The following is a 22924-nucleotide window of genomic DNA, read 5'->3' as shown; positions in this document are numbered from 1 at the left end:
CTCTTTATACTTTGTTATGCTACCTCTGTTTCAGATTTTCCCAGTTTACTTATGTTTTTACTTTTAACTACATAGAAAAGATTCTCGAGATATATGTATATATTTTTTCCTATTTAAAAAATGTTAAAAGTTTTAAGAAGCTGGAGAGAAGTTATTAGGCCTAAGTAATTCACTCTGTACAGCCCCAGCAAAGAGAAAATTTGGTGCTTAACCAATGCTTTCTTAGCGTAGTGACAGAATTATTAATCACACAAAGGGAATCTTAGTTTTATACTATGATTTCTGAAAAACTAACCTTATTCATATCCATAGACTAATTTTTAAATAATGTGATAATTAGGTTATATGAACAATCTGCAATGTCTTAATAAAAAATAACTTGAAGTTAAAAATACATTTTGCTTTCCACAGACAGACTTGAAAACTACCAAAGTACAAAGCAATAGTAATCAATTAGAAAAGGAACTTAAAAATATTCAATTACCTTCTTTGCAAAGACCAAAATCAGCAATTTTCACAAAGCCCTCTGTATCTAGCAATAAGTTATCCAATTTCAAATCTCTGTTCAGGATAAAAAATGTAAAATGAAAAAAAAAATCAATAAAATCAGTAGATAACGTAGTAAAAAACTAATCTCAATAGGAGCCATATGTTTGCTTTACTAACAATGAGTTTTTCAAGTTATGATTTGAGATTTAAATACCATATTACAATTGTTCATTTTTCTTTCTTTTGGCAAGTTTATTACCCTAAATAATACAGTTTCTGAATAACCTTCCCCCTGTTATATAGAAGGGAGAATGCGTTAAAAAGAGGAATGTTTCATTTATTTAAATATATATTTAAAGCATGGAAGGAGTTCAAGTATCTTTAACTCAGGTTTTATTAATTTGTTATTTGTGATAATCTGACTTGGACTAAGTTTGAAGTTTGCTCTACATACCATCCATAAGAACGAATTGTCAACATAACAGTATAAACATGGTATTGGGGGGCAGCTTTAACCTTCTAAGAGAATAATTCAAAATAAAGAGAAAGCTATCTATCTGTACTAACTGATTCCAAATTAAGTTGAAAATATTTTATCCTTTGAGTAAAATAGGACCATGAGAAAATCCTTATCTTGAAAATACTGTTAGAAGTTTGAATAAACCAACATTTATAGTTCATTTATAGACATTATAATTCTGCCTGGACTTTCCATAACTTATCTGGTCTAGGGCAATGATATTCAAAGTGTCACTCACAGGCTAGCTGCTGGGCTATAAACTACTTGTTACTGGTCTGCAATTTGATAAGGAACCTGTGCCAGTACATACATCAGCTATGTCACCAAGCACACTGTCTAGATGACAACAAGACTTAATGAAGAAAGCAGGGTGATGTTTTACATTCCGGCACAAGCTACTTATCTTACTCATCATGGACAAATTTTGAGTAGTACTGGTCTATAGAAGTTTTTTGCAGTGGATGAGTTGAATGTAAAATATTCACTAGGATAAATACTGCTGGTGACATGTTATTAAGAGGCCAACTTTTAGTCTCACTCTTCTAATTAGGTAATAGGCAGAGATCAGGAACAAAGAGGTTCATCATATCATTATTATGTTAACTATGTCTTTGAAAATCAGAATTTAACTTTTTTAGAGGTCACATGATATGAAAGTGAAAATTAAGAAGCTGGTTAAACATAAAATATCCTTCTTAATTATCTTTAATTCTAATTCACACCAAAGTAAGCCATTAGAAAGTATCAAAACTTTACTTACCTATAAACAATTTTGTGTTCATGTAAATACTGCAACCCAAGAACTACACATGCAGCATAAAATCTGTTTGAAGAATTAAATCAAAAGTTTAATAAATTCTACTTCTCTTGAATCCCAGTTTACACTTTTATGCTTCAAAGCAGAATTCTGCAGTTAACTAATTTCACAAATACTTATTTAGTCTTTACTATATGCCAGACATAGTAAGCTATACGCTAAATATTGGCGGTAAAACTAAAAATAAGGAAAATACAACGTCTACAATGGAAGTCATTCGACTGATGAAGTCACTGAAGTCCTTAGAGCAGACATTGATCTGGTTCTGTAGGACAAATTACAATATGCCACAAAGGCAGAAGGATGATGTGAAAGGTAGAACTTTCATGGGGGAAACACAGGGCATTCTCCTAAGAGGGAAAGGAATAGAGGATAAAAGGCATAACATGTTTGACAATCGATAACAAGTTTGTTGTGGCTGAAGTAAAGGAAGGAGAAGTAGTAGTGAGAGAGGAGACTGAGAAGACACCCTGGGGTCAAGTTATGAAGGATCTTGAATGTCATATTACAGATATTGCGATTTCTTCTCTTAGTGATAGAGAATCAAATTATTTCTTTTTGAGGAAGATTAGCCCCGAGCTAACATCTGCCACCAATCCTCCTCTTTTTTTTTGCTGAAGAAGACTGCCCCTGAGCTAACATCCATGCCCATCTTCCTCTACTTTATATGTGGGACGCCTGCCACAGCATGGCTTGACAAACGGTGCACAGGTCCACACCTGGGATCTGAACTAGTGAACCCTGGGCCACTGAAGTGGAACGTGCAAACTTAACTGGTACACCACCGGGTTGGCCCCCAAACCATTTTTCACTTGGACAGAATGATCAGATTTATGTTAGAGAGATTTTTTGAATAGTAGTATGAAGTTTGGAGTAGAAGTAGTTAGATATCCACAGGGAAAAAGAACAGATAAGGCTATTAGGACAGTACAGATGAAAGATCATGAGAACCTCCAACATAGTGGCAACAAAGAAAGTAAGAGATGGATTCCAGAGAAAGTTTAAAACTAGCAGGCAGGACTTGGTGTCTCATTAGCTGTAGAGGATGAGGGATAGGGAAAAGTGGAAGGTGACTCAAGGTTTCCTTCTTAGTATAATGAATAGGTAAAGAAATACAGGAGTAGCCAAAGTTTTGTGGGGAAAATGAGTTTGGCTTTAGACAGGTTGACTTTGAATTGCCTTGGGGCAGGTGAAGAGGTCTAGAAATTGGGTAAATGGGTTTGGATCTTAGGAAAGCTTGAGCCCAGCTAGAATATTAATTCTCAAGGGATAAGAACCATGTTTGTCTTTTTCAGTGTTTATCCTCAATACTTAGCATTAATGCCTGACACATGATAGGATTACTGCATTACAAGATAGATAATAAATGAATGAATGAATTTAAAAATGCGGACCTGCCTTTACTACAGAACAGCCTATAAGAAGAAACTTAGGAGAATCAGTTCTTAATTATACAAGTAATACATGGATATTTTCTCTAAAAAATAAACATAATGCTCTTGCCTCAAAGCACAATGTTTCATTCATCCATCTTTCCATTTCACCTCAATGCCACTATCATTCATACAGATAACTAGTCCTGTCAGCTTGCTGAATATTCTTCAAACTTTTAGAGTGCATTTACATGCACATGTAGATAATACAGCTATGTTTTGTGTTTACCTATTTTTACAAAAATGGGACCATAATTTGGGAGAATTTTAAAATGCAATCATTAGAAATACTTATTTCATTATACGTTAGATCTTGTATAATTACTTACCAGAAGTTTAAAAGATTTACCTAAAGTCCATTAAAACAAATGCAATTCTAAAATTGCTTAGCGTAAAGTTTTTAGCAAACTTATTTTGGTGTCAAAAAATACTGTAAAAATTATAAAAATACTTTTATTTCTCTTTTGTTTCATTCTTTGTAAACAGACTGACATAATGATATTCAACAAATAACTGGGTATACTGTTTGAATGCTTACTATGTGTCAGGTACTGTGTTAGATATTTTTATTTATCAGCTTATTTAGTCTTCAAATCAAGCCTTTAAGATAAATATTTTACAGAAGCAGAAAATGAAGCTCTCAGAGAGAGTAATTAATATGTCTATAGCTAGAAAACAGCAAAGCCAGGAATCAAACTAATTTTGATTCCATAGTCTCAGTCAATAAAAATTCACTGATCACCTAGTATATGCCAGCCACCCTTCTAGGTGTCCCACTAGTACACAGAATAGACATAGTCCCTGTCTCTCCCGTTTAGTGAAGGGAGACAGACAATATAAATGTAAACGATAAATAAACAAGATGATTTCAGGTATAAATAAAGTGCTGTGGAGAAAATAGAATAGAGTGACCTGATTTGGATGTAAGTGATGTAGTGGCATTTTATATAGGGTACTGTATTTCTTTAAAGGACAGGACCGTTAAAGAAATGACATGTAAAGTTAGATCTGAACGATGAGGGGAAGGTACTTCAGATTTGAAGTAGTGCAATGTAGCACTTTATTCTTCTATTTTACTGGGCTTAACTGTTTTCTTTGTATATGATTTATATCCTGAGCAAAAATAAAAGTTCCTTAAGGCAGAGTGGATTTTATATTTCTTAAAAAAAAAAAGGGGATAAAAAAGCAAGAACAAATAAATTTGCATGGCAGTTAGCACAGGGCGAGGCACAGTCTAGATGCCGTTTTTAAATTTTAAATATTCAAGGAATGAATTATTAGTAGCTTTCTACTACCTTCTGGCTTTTGCTCCTTCTTTGAAAACTTCACTATGCATCAGAACTAACCCCTATTTCTTCATCTGAAACTTGAAGGTATGACAGTAGTACTACTATCTGCTCTATATAGTTGTAATGATTATGATGAGAATCAAATACAGGAGTGAAAGTGAAAGTGCTTCACAAACATCAGTTGCTACTTTGTCAGAATATAGATAAGTGATGAAAATTCAAAAATGAACCCAATAAAGGTTTACTATTGGTTTATGATTTTTATGATTTAGGGTTTGTTTTGAAGGTAGAATTGATTGGACTTGCTACTAAGTTGGATGTTGCATGTGAGGGAAAAAGAGGACTAAAAATGACTCCCTGTTTTGTCTTGAACAACTGGGAGATGGTCCTGCCATTCAATGAGATCGAGAGACTAGAGGAGTAGCAAGGCCTGGGGAGCGGTGGGTGAGGTCGGGGAAAATGAGAAAAATTAGGAGTTCCGTTTGAGAAGTTACATGAGAAATACTCAGCCGACTCAAAGGGAAAAGTCAAGTTAGCCACTGAGTGTTATCAGAGTTGGAAGTTTAGGGAAGAGGCCAGGCCTGGAGATAGAAATTTGGTAAACACAAGCATGCGGAGTGTAGCTATTAAGAGCACTTCCCTAGGTTTAAATCCAAGCTCTAATACTTGAGCTATAAAACTGATACAACAACAGGAGAAAAAAATATGGATATTTAATCTCAATTATTTGCTATTATTTATTTTTATTCATTTGAATAAGCAAAATCTTCATAAAATATCAAATTCATAAACTACCAAAAGGGTTATAGTGAAAGTATGCTTTCTGTGTCTTTTTTTGGAGGCAATAATTAGACCAGTTTCTTTTATATTCTTTCAGAGATATCATGCACACGCAAGCAAATACTTAACATATATTCTTTTAGATAACCCTTTAAAATGCTCATGCAAATACTTCACACAAATACATGATACAAATCTTTTCTCTTAACAATGTACTGAGTATAGTTAGTATTTAAAGCCATGGTCCTAGTTGGCATTATCTAGGGAGAAAATAGAAAAAAAGAAGAAATTTTACTAAAATGAACCTAAATTGTGTATCTACACTATCAAGTGTGATTTAGGGTAATCTATGAAATTTTCAACATAGACAACAGAGCAAAATAGATATATTTATATATGGCAAAAGGGTAAGTAAGGGGTTCTAATAATTCTTGCAGAGACCTATTTTCTATTTGGGGGAAAAAAAAAATCTAAAGAGCTTTGTTCCTTCCCAGAAAGAAATCAGTCATGGAAAACAATCAGAGAAATGGCTAAAGCATACTCACACAGCTCTTGGTTCAGAAAAGACATCAGTATGAATGTGCATCATTAGGTCCCCACCGGCAGCATATTCCATTACAAAGCAAACATGCTCTTTGGTTTGGAAACATGCAAAAAGGTTCACCAAAAAGGGATGCCTTACACTGTTCACAGTTTCAAAAATTCTTTTTTCACACATCAGGCTGTAAGAGAAAACATTTTCAAAAATATAAAGTTCGCGACCAAGGTAATTTCAAGGACACTATTCATAATTTATAAGCAACACTATTCAAACATTTTACCATATAATACATGAAGTTTAGACGTAAAGATGTACTGCATAAGATTTTAATTTAGAAGTCTTGACTAGAAAATAAAGAGGCCACATGGAGAATTCTATAACTTGCTTCAAGGAAGCTCCTTGAGAATAATATAATTTCTCTGTAAAATCTCTAACAATCACAGGTTTCCTCTCTAAGAACTCTTACAAATTACTACAGAGAACAAGGTTCAAGCTTACTGACTCTGGAACATTAATTTTGCCTAAATATCAAAAAATACCACTCTTCCTTTCCCTGAAAATATTTAGTAAACCAACCTGACTTAAACTCAAAGTAGAGAAAAGCTAGGTCAAATATTATTCAAATATAACCTAGAATTAACTTATTTTAAGCACCTGATCAAAATAAGGATATCAATATACACTGTATTAACAATAAGATTATATTTATGTTTCTAATACAAAATATGCACTTTTTCTCATTTTGAGATTGGAACCAAAAATTGACATTAATGTTTGTCTAAAAGCATTAATATTGCTTTTATTTTTAAAATTAAAAAATTGCTTAGATTTTTGTTGCTGTTGTTGATGATGATTTCAAAATGCCAAACTAAAATCCTGACATTAGAGGCAGGCAGACCCATTCTCCTTTCCTTTAGGTCTTTTAAGAAAGAGTTATTTTAAAAAGATAATTTTAAAGACAAAGTATTTATTTGTGTATTCAGATTACATTGCTATGACTTGACAAAATTAAACAGAATTTTGAAAACATTTAAGAGTATTTCTGTTGTGTAGAAGGAACATGAAAAATTTAAAGGTATATTTAATATAGTTGTCTTCTGGATTATGAACTAAAACATCTATTCAGTTTTAAATACCAACAGTAAATGAAACTATTATGAAATCATGTTAAAACTCCATTTAATATGGTCACATTGTAGGTGAACTCTTACCCACTGATTTCACACAATCTGTTTAAATTTTATACATACTCAGAAACATTGTTTTTAAAGCTTTAGGCTTATGTCTACACATATTTGGCAAGGTTTCTAAATGTTACTACAAATAAGGTCATTATTAAAAATAAATTCATAGAAGATTAAAAAGAAAGTTAATAGCTTTGATTTTCATCACCATTTAAACTTATTGGAAAATAATGTCCAATTGGGCAAGATCTATAAGATGGATTCTAAAATATCTGATTTACCAAGTCAATCTAAATTTTGCATAATGTAATACGACAAGCTGATAAAATGTTTTGGGCTCACGTAGATGACAGTCTTTTCATTGTCTATGGTTTATATTTATGGGTGAATTACTAATTCATTATGAGTGAGTTACTAATTCTCAACTGGACAGGTTATTAGGTTAGACCTGTGTTGAACATGTACATCATGCAAAAGATTGAGAATCACTGATCAGAATACTTCTTAAAATGCTTTCAATGTCATTTATAGAAATTCTTTGATGAGAACCAGCCATATTGATGAGGACTGGATACATCTCTTGGTTCTATTTGGTAAAGGAAGACAGCTCTTTATAGACCCAAATTGTCACAATAATTTCAAGCATTTTACAGTGCACCAAAAGGCTACTCTGTAAGAGTCTTTTTACTTTTCCCAACCTTATTGTATATTCTCCTTAAAAGTCCATGAAACAATCCAACCTTATTCAAAATCTCAAACTTTATTCATTTCTGTCTAGACCATTTCCCTCTAAATTTTCATTTCTCTTCTCTCCATATTCTCAAATATCTTCCATCTGCCAAAGAGCACAAATCCAATCTCCTTTACAAGGCCTTACCTAAATCCATCAGCACACCATGATGTTCCCCTTTCTATAAGTTCCTATTGTTTGTATTATTTATTTTAAACTCAAACATATCCAGCCTCTTTTATTCATATAACTACTGTATTTATGTCTTACCTCTCTAAGTGACTAATTCTATCCTAACATTTTTTTTTGTGCACTTCCTTCGAAGTTTAGTACATTATTAGACATGCCAGAAACTTAAAAAACTTGTATAAATAGTTATTTTGGTCAGTGGAAAACCACATCATTAATTAGGCTAAGGTCTTAGGATTGCATCCTATATATATATATATATCCTCTGGTTAGCTGTGCTTTTGTTCTACAACTGCAAAAATACACTTCCAATCCTGTTCTGTTGTCTTGAAACATAAACTGGTGAGAAAAGGAATCTAAGTGAGAAGTCATTACAATAATATAAATTTAACATTCTTACTCGAGAGTAGGGAAAGATGGGATTCAAAGAGAATGTTCTACTAATGGTAGGTGGAGAATGTGATCTTTGTACATAAATTACATTACTTTGAGTTAGTCCATAATTTGTGTTCATTCAAAAAGAGGTTGATTTGGAATTTCCTATGATCTATTAAAAAAGGGCAGTTTTCTAAGTAAAATGAAATCCAGACTAGACAAAGAAAATTTAGAAAGGAAAACTATCATTAAGAACCATCAACTATTTTAGAAACATGTATTAAAAAAATAAACCACTATTATGTAATGATATCTAATTCTACGGATCTATTAAAAGGATGACCTGAGAAGTGAATATAAAGGATTCTGCTTAATTAGTTAATTAAGTTGTTTACTATTCAGACTTGCAAGTAATAAATACATACTACTTTAAAAAATATGCTGGGAGAGAGTGATGTCAGCATCATCGTGGAATGAGCTCTCCCCTTGAACTCTCCACTCTAAAGTACAACCAAAAGGACACTCGTACACCAACAGAGGACACTGACACAACACAAAAGACATCTGAGAGACCCATGCAGCCATGCATCTGAAGGTGGTGGGGCTGGCTCCTCTGGAGGAAGCGGAAGCTGGTAAGGGAGACTTTTCTCTCCCTAACGGCAGCAAGTAACCTTGGGACAGCACATGGCTCTAAGACAAAAGTGGGGAGGGGCGACCCTCCAAAAGAACAACATTGCCCTCCAAGTTCCCTCACAGCCTGAGGGAAAGCCCCACAGATAGAGGAGACTGAGCTGTTGTGGGGGTGTCTCCATCAAACTAGTACCCCAGGAGAGCAGTTGGTGAGGGCCCAGGAAGAATGCTGGGATTGCGGAGAAGAAAGAGAGTGCCTCTCCCCACTGCCTGCTACTCCAGCCCTGCAATCGCCCAGAGCGCTCCATGGAGAGAGAGGTGGCAGCTGGAAAAGTCGTATAGGTCTCTGTGATCTCCCAGAGCACTGTGTGGAGAGAGAGGGGGAGGCTAGAAAAGGTACAAAGGTCTCCATGATTGCCCAGAGAGCTCTGTGAAAAGAGAGATGGAGGCTGGGAAAGGTGTGTAGGTCTCCGTGATTGCCCAGAGCACCTCACGGAGAGACAGATGGTGGCTGGGAAAGGTGCACAGGTCTGTGAGATCACCCATAGCACCATGTAGAGAAAGAGGCGGCAGCTGGGAAAGGTGTGCAGGTCTCTGAGATTGCCCAGAGCACCATGTAGAGAGAGAGGTGGTGGCTGGGGGAAACGCACAGGTCTCTGTGATAGCCCAGAGCATCATGCGGAGAGGTGGCAGCTGGGAAAGGTGCTCAGGTCTCTGTGATCGCCCAGAGCACTATGCAGAGAGGCAGCAGCTAGGAAACGTGTGCAGGTGTAAGAAGGCAACCCTTCCTGCACCTGGCATTCCAGCCTTGCAATTGCCCAGAGGGCCATGTGGAGAGAGAGACAGCGGCTGGGTAAAGTGTGCAGGTGTAAGAAGGTGCCCCTTCCACCGCCTGGCACTCCAGCCCTGTGATCGTCTAAAGCACCAGGCAAAGAGAGAGGTGGCAGCTGGGAAAGGTGTGCAGGTGTAAGAAGGCAGTCCTTCCCCTGCCCAGTACTCTAGCCTTACCATAGCCCAGAGCTCTGCACAGAGAGAAAAGCAGAGGCTGGGGGAAGCACAAGTGAAAGAAAGTACCCCTCCCCCTGCCCAGCGCTCCAGATCAGCCATCTGTCAGAGTCGCACAGAGAGAAAAGAAGTCAGTGGCTGCAGCTGGGGAGAAGTGTATCATGCCGGGCCAGAATATATAGCGTCTGATCCTCACCCAGTGGTGGCAGGTGGAAGCTGCGACCAGATAATAACTATGCAAAGGCAAACATCCACACTTTCAAGCAGTATGAAAAAGTATATTAAATCTCCAGACTAGAAGGAAAGTGACAAGTACCCAGAAACTAACCCCGAAGACAAAGAAATTCATAACCGAAATGACAAAGAATTAAAAACAGCTGTCATAAAAAACTCAATGAGTTACAAGAAAACACAGAAAGAAAAACTAACGAATTCAGGAGCTTCTTCGCAAAAATGGTTGAAACTATAAAGAACCAATCAGAATTGATGGAGTTAAAAAAAACACAATAGCTGAGATACAGAAAAATCCAGACTCTCTAAACAAGAGAGCTGACATTATGGAGGACCAAATTGGCAATTTAGAGGAGAGTACTATAGAAATGCTTCAGATGGAGGAGAAGAGAGAACTAAGACTAAAAGAACAGGAAGAGACTATCAGGGAAATAGCTGACTCAATTAGGAAGTGAAACATAAGGATGATAGGTAGTCTAGAGGGCAAAGAGAAGGAGAATGGAGCAGAAAGCTTGCTCAAAGAAATAACAGCTAAGAACTTCCCAAACCTGGGGAAAGAGCTGGAAATACAAGTGAATGAAGCCAGCAGCTCTCCTAATTACATCAATGTAAAAAGACCCACTGCAAGGCATATTAGTAGTAAAGTGGGCAAAAGTAAATGATAAAGAAAAAAATTCTAAGGACAGCAAGGCAGAAGAAAATAAGTTACAAAGGAACCCCTATCAGGCTTTCAGTGGATTTCTCAGCAGAAGCGTTACAGGCTATGAGAGAGTGGAATGATATATTCAAAATTCTGAAAGACAAAAACTTTCAGCCAAGAATATTCTATTGAGTGAAAATATCCTTCAGATATGATGGAGAATTAAAAACCTTCCCAGATAAAGAAAAGCTAAGGGAGTTCATCACCACAAGACCCCCCACAAGAAATGCTCAAGAAGGCCCTCATACCTGAAAAAAAAAAAAAAAGATAGGAAAAGGGCTACAAAGCCCTGAGCAAGGAGATGAATAGGTAGGCAATAATCAGAAAATGGAAGCTCTCTATTAGATCAGGTTAGTAAACACAACTTTAAAATTAAGGATAAAGAGAAGGAAAACATCAAAATAAAAATAATCTCATCATTTTAACCACAAACTCACAACACAAGATGGAATAAGATATGACAAAAATAACTTAGAAGGGGAAGAGGAAAAGAACATAATCAGCAAAGTCTAAGGAAATAAGATCCACCAGAAAATGGACCATCTCATCTATGAGATTGTTTTACACAAACCTAATGGTAACCACTAAACAAACAATTAGAACAGAGACATAAACGATAAACAAAGAGCAAATGAAGAAAACTATTACAGAAAACTACCTAATCAAATTGGTAGTCTGAAATACATGAGATGAGAAACAAAGGAAATGCAGAAGAACCAGAAAACGAGAGATAAGATGGCAATATTAAGCCCTCATATATCAATAATCAATCTAAGTGTAAATGGTCTGAAATCTCCAATCAAAAGACAAGAGTGGCAGGATGCATTAAAGAACAAGATCCAACAATATGCTGCCTCCAGGAAACCATCTCAGTTTCAAAGACAAACATAGGCTTAGAGTGAAGGGCTGGAAGAAGATATCCCAAGCTAACGGCAAACAAAAGAAAGCAGGTGTTGCCATACTTATATCAGACAAAGGAGACTTGAAGACAAAACAAGTAAAGAGAGACAAAGATGGGCAGTACATAATGATAAAAGGGACATTTCACCAAAAAGACACAACATCTATAAATATTTGTGCACCCAACACAGGAGTACCAAAGTACATAAAGCAACTATTAACAAACCTAAAAGGAGATATCAATGACAACATAATATTAGTAGGGGACCTCAACACCCGACTTACATCAATGGACAGATCATCCAGACAAAAAGTCAACAAGTAAATATTGGAATTAAATGAAAATTAGACCTGATGGACTTAACAGATATATACAGAACACTCCATCCAAAAACAGACTATACATTCTTCTCAAGTGCACATGGAACATTATCAAGGATAGACCATACTCTGAGAAACAAGGCAACCTTAATAAATTTAAGAAGATTGAAATCATATCTAGTATCTTTTCCAACCATAATGCTATGAAACTAGAAATCAACTACAAGAAAAAAGCTGGGAAAGGAACAAAAATGTGGAGACTAAACAACATGCTACTAAACAACCAATGGATCATTGAAGAAAAAAAGGGAGAAATAAAAAAATATCTGGAGACAAATGAAGATGAGAAGACAACACATCAACTCATATGGGATGCAGTAAAAGCGGTGCTAAGAGGGAAATTTATAGCAATAAAGGCCAACATTAACAAACAAGAAAAAGCTCAAACAAGCAATCTTAAACTGAACCTAACAGAATTAGAAAAAGAAGAGGAAACAAAGCCCACACTCAGCAGGAGGAGAGAAATAATAAAAATTACAGCAGAAATAAATGAAATTGAAACAAAAAAGACAGTTGAAAGGATCAATGAAGCAAGGAGTTGGTTCTTGGAGAAGATAAACAAAATTGACAAACCCCTAGCCAGATTCACTAAGAAAAAACACAGAGAAGGCTCACATAAATAAAATTAGAAATGAAAGAGGAGAAATTACAACAGATACCACAGAAATACAAAAGATTATGAGAATATTATGAAAAACAATATGGCAACAAATTGACAATCTTGAAGAAATGCATAAATTCTTAGACTCTTACAACCTCCCAAAACTGAATCAAGAAGAAATAGAGACCTGAATAAACCAACCACAAGTAAAGAGATTGAAACAGTAATCAAAAACATCCCAAAAAATAAAAGTCCAGGACTAGATGGCTTCTCTGGAGAATTCTACTAAACATTCAAAGAAGATTTATTACCTATCTTTCTCAAACTATTCCAAAAAATTGAGGAAGATGGAAAAATTCCTAACACTTTCTAGGAGGCCAACATCACCCGGATGCCAAAGCCAGACAAGGACAACACAAAGAAGGAAAATTACAGGCCAATGTTGCTGATGAACATAGATGCAGAAATTCTCAACAAAATACTGGCAACTCAAATACAGCAATACATTAAAAAGATCACACACCATGATCAAGTGGGATACATACCAGGACACAGGGATGGCTCAACATCCACAAATCAATCAATGTGATACACCACATTAACAAAATGAGGAACAAAAACCACATGGTAATCTCAATAGCCGCAGAGAAAGCATTTGACAAAATCCAACATCCATTCATGATAGAAATTCTCAATAAAATGGGTATAGAAGGAAAGGACCCCAACATAATAAAGACCATATACGACAACGCATGGCTGACATCATACTCAATGGGGATAAACTGAAAGCCATCCCACTGAGAACAGGAACAAGACAAGGGTGCCCACTCTCACCATTCTTATTCAACATACTGGAGGTTTTGGCCACAGCAATTAGGCAAGAAAAAGAAATAAAAGGAATCAAAATGGGCAAAGAAGTGGCGAAATTCTTGCTGTTTGCAGATGACATGATTTTATATACAGATAACCCTAAAGAATCCATCGGAAAACTATTAGAAATAATCAACTATAGCAAAGTTGCAGGGTACAAAGTCAACTTACAAAAATCAGTGGCATTTATATACTCCAATAACGAACTAACAGAACGAGAACTCATGAATACAATCCCATTTACAATTTCAACAAAAAGAATAAAATACCTAGGAATAAATTTAACCAAGGAGGTGAAAGATCTAGACAAGGAAAAATATAAGAGATTACTGAAATTGATAACAACATAAAGAAATGGAAAGATATTCCACGCACATAGATTCGCAGAATAAACATAGTTAAAATGCCCATACTACCTAAAGCTATCTACAGATTCAATGCAATCCCAATCAGAATCCCAGTGACATTCTTCACAGAAATAGAACAAAGAATCCTAAAATTCATATGGGGCAACAAAAGACCCTGAATAGCCAAAGCAATCCTGAGAAACAAGAACAAAGCTGGTGGTATCACAATCCCAGACTTCAAAATATATTACAAAGCTATAGTAATCAAGACAGCATAGTATTGGTACAAAAACACACACACAGATCAATGCAACAGAATTGAAAGCCCAGAAATAAAACCATACATCTATGGACAGCTAATCTTCAACAAAGGAACTAAGAACATACAATGGAGAAAGGAAAGTCTCTTCAATAAATGGTGTTGGGAAAACTGGACAACCACATGCAAAAGAATGAAAGTAGACAATTATCTTACACCATACACAAAAATAATCTCAAAATGGATCAAAGACTTGAAGGTAAAATCTGAAACCATAAAAATTCTAGAAGAAAATATAGGCAGTACACTCTTTGACATCAGTCTTAAAAGAATCTCTTCAAATACCATATCTATTCAGACAAGGGAAACAAACAAACAAAGTAAACAAGTGGGACTTCATCAGACTAAAGAGCTTCTACAAGGCAAGAGAAACCAGAATCAAAAGAAAGAAAATCACAACAATTCGGAGAAAATATTTGCAGGTCATATATCTACCAAGGGGTTAATCTCCATAATATATAAAGGACTCACACAACTCAACAACAACAAAACAACCCAATCAAAAAATGGGCAGAGGATATGAACAGACATTTCTCCAAAGAAGATATGCAGATGGCCAAGAGCCACATGAAAAGATGCTCAAAATCACTAATCATCAGGGAAATGCAAATCAAAACTACACTAAGATATCACCTTATACCTGTTAGAATGGCTATAATAACCAAGAGGAAAAATAACAAATGTTGGAGAGGTTGGAGAGAAGGGAACCCTCATACACTGCTGGTGGGAATGAAAACTGGTGCAGTCACTATGGAAAACAGTATGGAGATTTCTCAAAAAATTAAAAATAGAAATACCATATGACTCAACTATCCCACTACTGGGTATTTAGCCAAAGAACCTGAAATCAACAATTCACTTACACACCCCTATGTTCACTGTAGCATTATTCACAATAGCCAAGACGTGGAGGTAACCCAAGTGACCATGGAGTGATGAGTGGATATAGAAAATGTGGTATATATACACAATGGAATACTACTAAGCTATAAAAAAAGACAAAATTGTCCCATTCGTAACCATGTGGATGGACATTGATGGTATTATGTTAAGTGAAATAAGTCAGACAGAGAAAGGGAAACACCACATGATTTCACTCATGTAGAAGATAAATACACGGACAAAGAGAACTGTTTAGTGTTTACCAGGGGGAAGGGGGGTGGGGGTGGGCACAAGGGGTGAAGGGGCCCACTTATCAACCGAAATTCCACAAGTTTACAAACTATTATGACCGCAATAAAAAAATATATTAATCTAAAAAAATATGCTGGTCTATCTTCTTATTTTCTAAATTAATTTTTTTCTTGCCTTCTCTAATTGCTCTTTTTTTGCTGCCTTCCTCAAATTTCTCTAAGAGTGAGTTGTATTTCTCACTCTGAATTTTCCATTCGTCTGTTTTTGTACCATTTCTACTGGAGATTACTTTATTTCCATGTTACTGAATACATGGATTTATAACTGAAGTTAGATATAGATCTCTCATTAACCGTTCACCAAGGCTGAATTAATTTTCATTAGGGGTAATGGCCTAGGTTCTGGTTGGAGCTCCATCCTTTTATCTGAACATTCTTCTGTCTAGATTTAATTAGAAACTGTTTTCCTATAGAGATTTAGCTCAAAGTAGTAACAATGCAGCAGAAAGCTATATAAACCACCAGGATTAACAGAGGTAGTACCGGTTTCCTACTAGTTTAGGAAATGAATTTACCATTTACAGAACTGGAATAAAGCAAATAATCTTCCAAAAAAAGCATTTGGGGCCAGCCTGGTGGTGTAGTGGTTAAGTGTGTGCGCTCTGCTTCGGTAGCCTGGGGTTTGCAGGTCTGGATCCTGGGCATGGACCTGTATGCCACTTACGAAGTCATGCTGTGGCAGTGTCCCAAGTACAAAATAAAGGAAGACCGGCACAAATGTTAGCTCAGGGTCAATCTTCCTCACCAAAAAATAAATAAATATGTGGGTTAACCGAGGCTCAAAGATGTTCAGTGAATTACTTTGGGGTCAAATAATTAACTAAGAGGGAACAATAAGGACTAGAGAAGTCAGTCTTCTCACCCATAGTTCCAGGCTGTTTTCATTATACAGAGCTTTCTTCCATTAATATCAATTGATGCTTCCTAGTGGTTTAAGAAAAATACTACTTTTAAATATCAAATGAAAGCCTCTTTCTGTAATAAATATGCCAGTTTTATACAATAATTTCCATGTTTAATCACTTTACTAATTTAAGACAGTCTTTTCAAAGTGTATTTTCTAATCTAATTATACTATTATCCCCAAAGTCCTTGCATTTGAATAACTGTATATAAAGATGAATCCAGATCAATTTACATTTATTAAACCCAGAAAGGTAAGATGCTGTGGTCAAAACGTATCATTTTAAGAAAAATAGAAAAAAAAATAGATATAGGTGTACTTTAAAAAGCAGAATACATTAACCTTTCAGTTAACCGCAGATTATCTGTAAATGAAATATTTATTACTTCCATAAGATGAAATGGGAAATAGCCTCATCCAACCACAGATGAATAACAATCCCTATGCCATATAAACACTAATATCTCCAAGTATAAAAAACTTAATAGAATTAGTTTAAACATTTTATCATCTTTCCTTGGTATCCACTAACCAGTAAAATTGTCATAAGAAGGGGAAGAAGAAGTAGGCTAGAAAGAAAAACAGTATTTAATTAATGCCCACCTTATGTCAAATATAGGTACGTTAATTTAGTTTCTTCACATATTATTATGAAAATGGAAAGTTTTGCTGTTGCAACATATACATCAATTTTCATATTAAGTTATAGAAAAATAAATTCATTTTTTAAACACTAACCTGTCTACTTCATCTCGAGCTACAATGTCTCCTTTCTTTAAGGCTTTTATGGCAAACATCTCGTTTGTGTGTTTATATTCAGCCAAAAGCACCTGAAATAGGATTAAAATAATTATTTTCCATTTCAGATATTACTTTTGTAGGTACTCCAAGAATATTCAAAAGATTACCTTTCCAAAATGTCCTCTACCCAAGACAGCACAACATCTGAAGTCTTGTAGATTAAACTGAAACATTTGTTGAGATCTGAAAACAGTAATTTCAATTAAAAATAAGGCATAAGTATGGGACCAAACATGTAGTAGCAAGTTATGCACACATTCTTTACCTTCTATCCTCAAGTTCTCGAATACCACTATATTCTAGGCCTGACTGAGGAATATCAGGTTCATATTCAGATTGAGATTTTGGTAGTATACTATTTCTGTCATTCTCAATATCAAAAACAGTTTCTGAATCCTGTAAAATATTAAATAATTGTTAAATCATAGAAACATTCACAATACAACTTATTTGGTAAGGATAAAGGCAAAGAAAAAAGTAGAAATATAAATATTGGTGAGAAAAGTAAAATGCAGATGTTGGAGAACCATTCTTATAGTTATTAATTCTATATTACACATTTAAAAAAATAAGAAAACCTAACACCTAATTGTCATCTTTAATGCATATTCAGAAATGATGTTAACCTCATTACAAGATGAAGACTGTGGGCAAAATGTGATCTAATATCAACTATTCTCTTATGCTCCTTCTAGTTTAGGCAGCCTATTCCCTATCTACTGGCTCATGAGCATCCATACGCTAATGACAATGGCACGCAAACACTAAGTTGGTCATCTCCTGACAACTTGGTCTAAGTTAGTTGAGAAAAGTTCATTCATAAGTAACATAAATACACAGTTCACATAGGTAAACTTTTTCTTTTTGAGGAAGATTAGCCCTAAGCTAACATGTGCTGCCAATTCTCCTCTTTTTGCTGAGGAAGACTGGCCCTGAGCTACCATCTGTGTGCATCTTCCTCTATTTTATATGTGGGACACCTGCCACAGCATGGCTTGACAAGTGATGCATAGGTCCGCATCCCGGATCTGAGCCAGCGAACCCCAGGCTGCCGAAGCAGAACGTGTGCACTTAACTGCTGTGCCTCTGGGCTGGCCCCTCACACAGGTCATTTTTAATTGAGATGTACATCTCATTCACTAAGACGCTTTTACTGGTGATTCATTTGGTAAAAAGGAATTAAACAGATTTAAAATGCCTTGCCTGTCCTGGTGTATCCAAATCTCTTAATTCAGCAGATTCATTTATTTCTCCAAGGGAAGAATCTCGTGGTGGGGCCGGAGGAGGCTCAGGTTCAAGATCAAAGTCCAATTTGGTTACTGTAGAATCACTTATAGAAGATAAAGTAATTCACCAAAAACAGTAATCGAAAGTATATATTTTAAATAGCTTTAAAATTAAAGCAAGCAATTTTAGTTTTTAAAAGTAGGCAGAGCACTGATTTCAAAATACTATTTGAAAAAAATGAGACTTTTAATAGACTCACTGTAACCAATATGTACGAATGTCACAATAACTATTTTATAAAAGTGACGCTTAAAAATCTCAGACACATACCTAGCTGGAGGCACTAGTTCAGGGATGCGTACATCAACCACTGGCACTGTAGCAGGCACAGGAGCTTGAGGGCTGAAGGTGCCAGAATGATTTACTGTAGGAATAGCTCTTCTCACTAGCCTTCCCCAAGTGGCAATATTAATATTCATTTGAGGAGCTCTGAGAAATGTTTTGCCTGTGGATATTGTGAATAAAGAAAATAGAACAAGTAATTTTTTAATGTATTACCAAAAGCTGTAATTTAAAAATTCATATTCATTGGTTTATAATTTATGAAGAACAAACAAAATTTGTCACTTAAAAAAACAGTTCTTAACGCTTTGTTATTAAAGGTTAGTGCAAAATAGCAAAAACAGTTTTAAATATAAATAGGTGGAAATTTCTTTTTGTCTAGTAATGATATGTAGTTAAGGTTTAAGAAAGAATTCTTATTTTTTAGAGATACTAACTATAATATTTATGGGTGAATCAATATGATATCCATGTTTGCTTCAAGTAATCTGAAGAAGTAGTGAGTGGACGGGATACAAATGAAACAAAATTGACCACGAGATGACTACTGTTGAAACTGAGTGATGGGACATTACACTAGTCTCTCTATTTATGGATATGTTTGAAATGTTCCTTAACAGAATGTTAGAAATAAATGAATGAAAAAAAAGAAAACAAAAAGCAAAAATGGACATCATTTCTTAAATAGTATGTAGATTTTCTATATTTAAGAAAACACCCAAACAGTCTATATTTGATTTCTTAGTAATTACCTTGTTGTTTTGAAAAAATTTTCTTTTGTCTTTGGAGTTTTGGTCTTCTTTCAATAACTGGATTAAAAAAGGTAACCTGCAGTGAAGAAAATTCAAGTTGACATGAATACTGCATTGGATTTATGGTTCATGAAATTCACTAAACTTAGTGAGTTCACTAAATTCACTAAAATTAAGTTTTGAAAACTTAAGAGAATCTTAGATATAATTTAGTCCAATCCTCTCATTTTCTAGATGGGAAAACAGACCTAGAGAGGATAAATGATTTGTCTCAAGGTAATATACCTATTCAGTGGCAGAGTTGAGCCAAGATTCCAAGTTGTCATTCAGCCTAATACTCTTTCCACTTCTACGTAACGCTGCCTACATTATCAATTGTAATAATATCAATTGTAGTAATGCACATTCAATAAAATACATTTATTACCTCTGCAAATAAAGTACCCTGTGGTTCCAAATAGAGACACATGCCATGCCGTTGGTTGTCTAAAAAATCTTCTAACCTCAGAAATTTTACAGCACACAGAGATCGCCAATCACGCCAATAAACTGAAATTTCCAGTTCACGTGACTAGGATAATTAAAAAAACAAAACAAAACAGAAGACATCATTGGACACACACCTGAATAAAATATCACAAAAAATATAAAATACAAATACAATAAACAAAGATAACAGACACAATGGTCGCAGTGTTTTAAAGTGTTTTGTAATGTTTCTCTGTTACATATTACTTAACAAATTTACACATTTTAACTCAAAGGAAGAAATTTATATTCCAACAGTATCCAGTTAAGGTATTCCTTTTATCTAAAGAATACACGACTGGGAACAACCAATACACATGAATGACCACAGAAACTCTTTCCCATCTAATAGCTTCGATCTTTTGGATTTTCCTCCTCCACTTGGAATCACTTGCTGTGCTACTGCTAAAAGACCTCAGTGCTCACCTTAAAGAACCCATTTCAAACCTTCTTATTTCCTTGTCTCAATGTAGAGTCAGGGAAAGGTCTGCAAACAGCTTTTATTCTGCACTTACAGTATGCCACACGCTACACTAAGCACTTTAAGAATATTAGGTCATCTAATCTTCAAAAGAATACCACCAGGCAATAGGACCAGTGGTAGCAGGGACCTGCATAGGCTGGGTGGAAAAGGGAAATTCAGACTAAGTTTTATAGAGAAAGATGCTCATAATAAATCAACATAAAAAAAAAAAAGAAAATAGCAAATTAGCAAGAATTTAAATGCCCAAAAACCAGGGAAAGGTTTGGTAAATTATACCTTATCCATGAAGGAATATTCTGTAGTCATTAAAAATAACACTTATGTGAAAAAAACATATTTAGGGTTTTAAAAATAAACTACTAAATGTACTTGTTGAACACCGTTTATAAGTTGGGGTCTAGCTATAAACTGACTTCTACATATATGTTATAATCTACATACATTTTAATTATAAAGCACCAGACTTCCCCATTATTTTGTTTTTCAGGGTTTCGCAGACCATCCATAAAATGAGATAACTGTTTTTCCCTTTAGGCTCAAGAAAATAATAAACTACTTCTTTCATATAACAACTTTGAATTTATGAATTTATGCATCTTACTATGTAAGCCCCTAGTATAAATAAAAAAGGCTTTTGACTTTAAATAATAAAATTAGTTAACACAAATGAACACAGAAAACAGTTATAAAAAACAGAACATGAAAAAAATGAGTTAAGACAATGTGCCAGAAGGTCTCATAGCCAATCAGGAAAAGGACTAGAAAAAGATATCTATGACAGTGAAGACGTGAGCTCAGGGCCTCCTACCTCATTTCTTCTCTCTGCTACATAGTTATTATGGGAGAGAATACTTGTCATGAAAGGGGAAGTAGGAGTAAAGTATAATTATTTTAACATCAGCAAATGGCACATAGAAAGAGTGGATATTAATCCTGTAATATTCTATTCAAGTTAAGTTTAAGTATTTTGGAAACACCTATTTTGGGAAATAAATTTAATGAATAATTGAACCAGGTATTAATAATTTAGACTACATTGTTTTAGACTAGTGGAAAAAAGGTTTACTCTCTTCTATCTTTTTCTACTGTCTCAGGAATGAAGACATGTTATGGATCAGGCAGATGCCAGGGGTACAGATGCTGAGGATGGAATCAGTACTTGTTCAAAGTTCTCACACTTTCACACTGCTAAAATGCTAACAGTATATTGTTTTCTGGATGAGAAGAGGTCCAATCACCTTATTTGTATTTATTCTAGCCACTCTAGAAAAACTCACATATTGACTCATTTCTCTTTCCTCTATTTCTTTATTCCATGCTTCAAACAAACTGAAGAAAGAAAGAAAGATCTGAGATTTGGGATGGAAGGTCATCTCAAAGCCTTAGGCTAGCTTTCTTGGAGTCCTATACTGAGGTTTTAAGTATAAAGCTCTTCACTTTTTGTTACTTGGCACTGTGTCTGTGATCTAGAGAAGATTAAGATATTTTACCTCAGTACTCATAACACTGTTTCATGGAACCCCAAGTCTTCTTTAATCTCTAACACGCAGTGTGATTTGGATAGGTAAAGCAGGGATACATCATCTAAAAAGCAAAGGACCTCCTATATAAGGAGATGCCACTAATGTTTACAGAATTTAAACTGCAAGTGACTGCTTGTTTGCAGGTGATTTTCCAGACGAAGCAGGTGAGTTGTATAAAGGAAGGCCATGCTTGTAGGCAACATCAAACTCTATGAGCAATAAAGCTCTAGATGGAGTAAAATCACCACCAAAATAGCTGAGCAGTACAATCTGAGCTAGGAAGTGATTGGCAGTACTGGTAAACTGTCCCAACTTGTGTTTCATTTTGTCTTATTATAAACTTGAACCTAGGATCAAAGAGAAAACTCTGTGGTAGGAATCTGTATGGTTTGTCTCAAGTCTCTCTAAGGACTGAAAGTAAATAGAAAAAGGTAAGAGACATTGAGTCAGCCTGACACGTGACAGGAATGAGAGCAACAAATTAAAAAATGTGCTGCAATTTTAAAAACCCAGTGCACATCTAGCATAAAAAGAACCGAAACACCAAGAAGGCTGAGGTTCCCAAAGTGTTCATGAGGAACTCTGGAATAATAGACGATATTTTAACTTTTCAAAGGAAACACAGTGAAATCTGTGCGACATCCTAATAAATACTAGTTCATGATAACTTCATAGTTTCAACATTAGAACGCACCATATTCTGTTTGATGACATCATGTCTTTGCTAAACTGGGTTTTCAACAACTGATTTTTCCACAAAAATTAATGTGGAAGAGCAGATAAAGGGTGATGTGTTCAGTCTGATTCCAAGTTTTGAGAAATTACACAATATACAACAG

General features: G+C 35.1%; 1 protein-coding gene across 1 annotated transcript in view; it reads right to left on the bottom strand.

Annotated features, from left to right (window-relative positions):
• Positions 1-22924, bottom strand: part of PKN2 (protein kinase N2) — a 148195-nt gene that overhangs the window by 14325 nt on the left and 110946 nt on the right. The window contains exons 9-18 of the mRNA XM_014841895.3: positions 19978-20121; positions 19551-19626; positions 18787-18961; positions 18433-18559; positions 17495-17625; positions 17337-17412; positions 17167-17258; positions 5874-6050; positions 1770-1832; positions 485-561 (exon numbers count right to left, since the gene is read on the bottom strand). Of these exons, the coding sequence (XP_014697381.1) occupies positions 485-561; positions 1770-1832; positions 5874-6050; positions 17167-17258; positions 17337-17412; positions 17495-17625; positions 18433-18559; positions 18787-18961; positions 19551-19626; positions 19978-20121 (1138 nt within the window). The remainder of the gene's footprint in view (positions 1-484; positions 562-1769; positions 1833-5873; positions 6051-17166; positions 17259-17336; positions 17413-17494; positions 17626-18432; positions 18560-18786; positions 18962-19550; positions 19627-19977; positions 20122-22924) is intronic.

Source organism: Equus asinus, chromosome 16 (genome assembly GCF_041296235.1).
Source record: "Equus asinus isolate D_3611 breed Donkey chromosome 16, EquAss-T2T_v2, whole genome shotgun sequence".
NCBI lineage: Eukaryota > Metazoa > Chordata > Mammalia > Perissodactyla > Equidae > Equus > Equus asinus.
The sequence above is the reverse complement of the archived record's forward strand: the minus strand, read 5'-3'. Positions and strand labels throughout refer to the sequence as shown.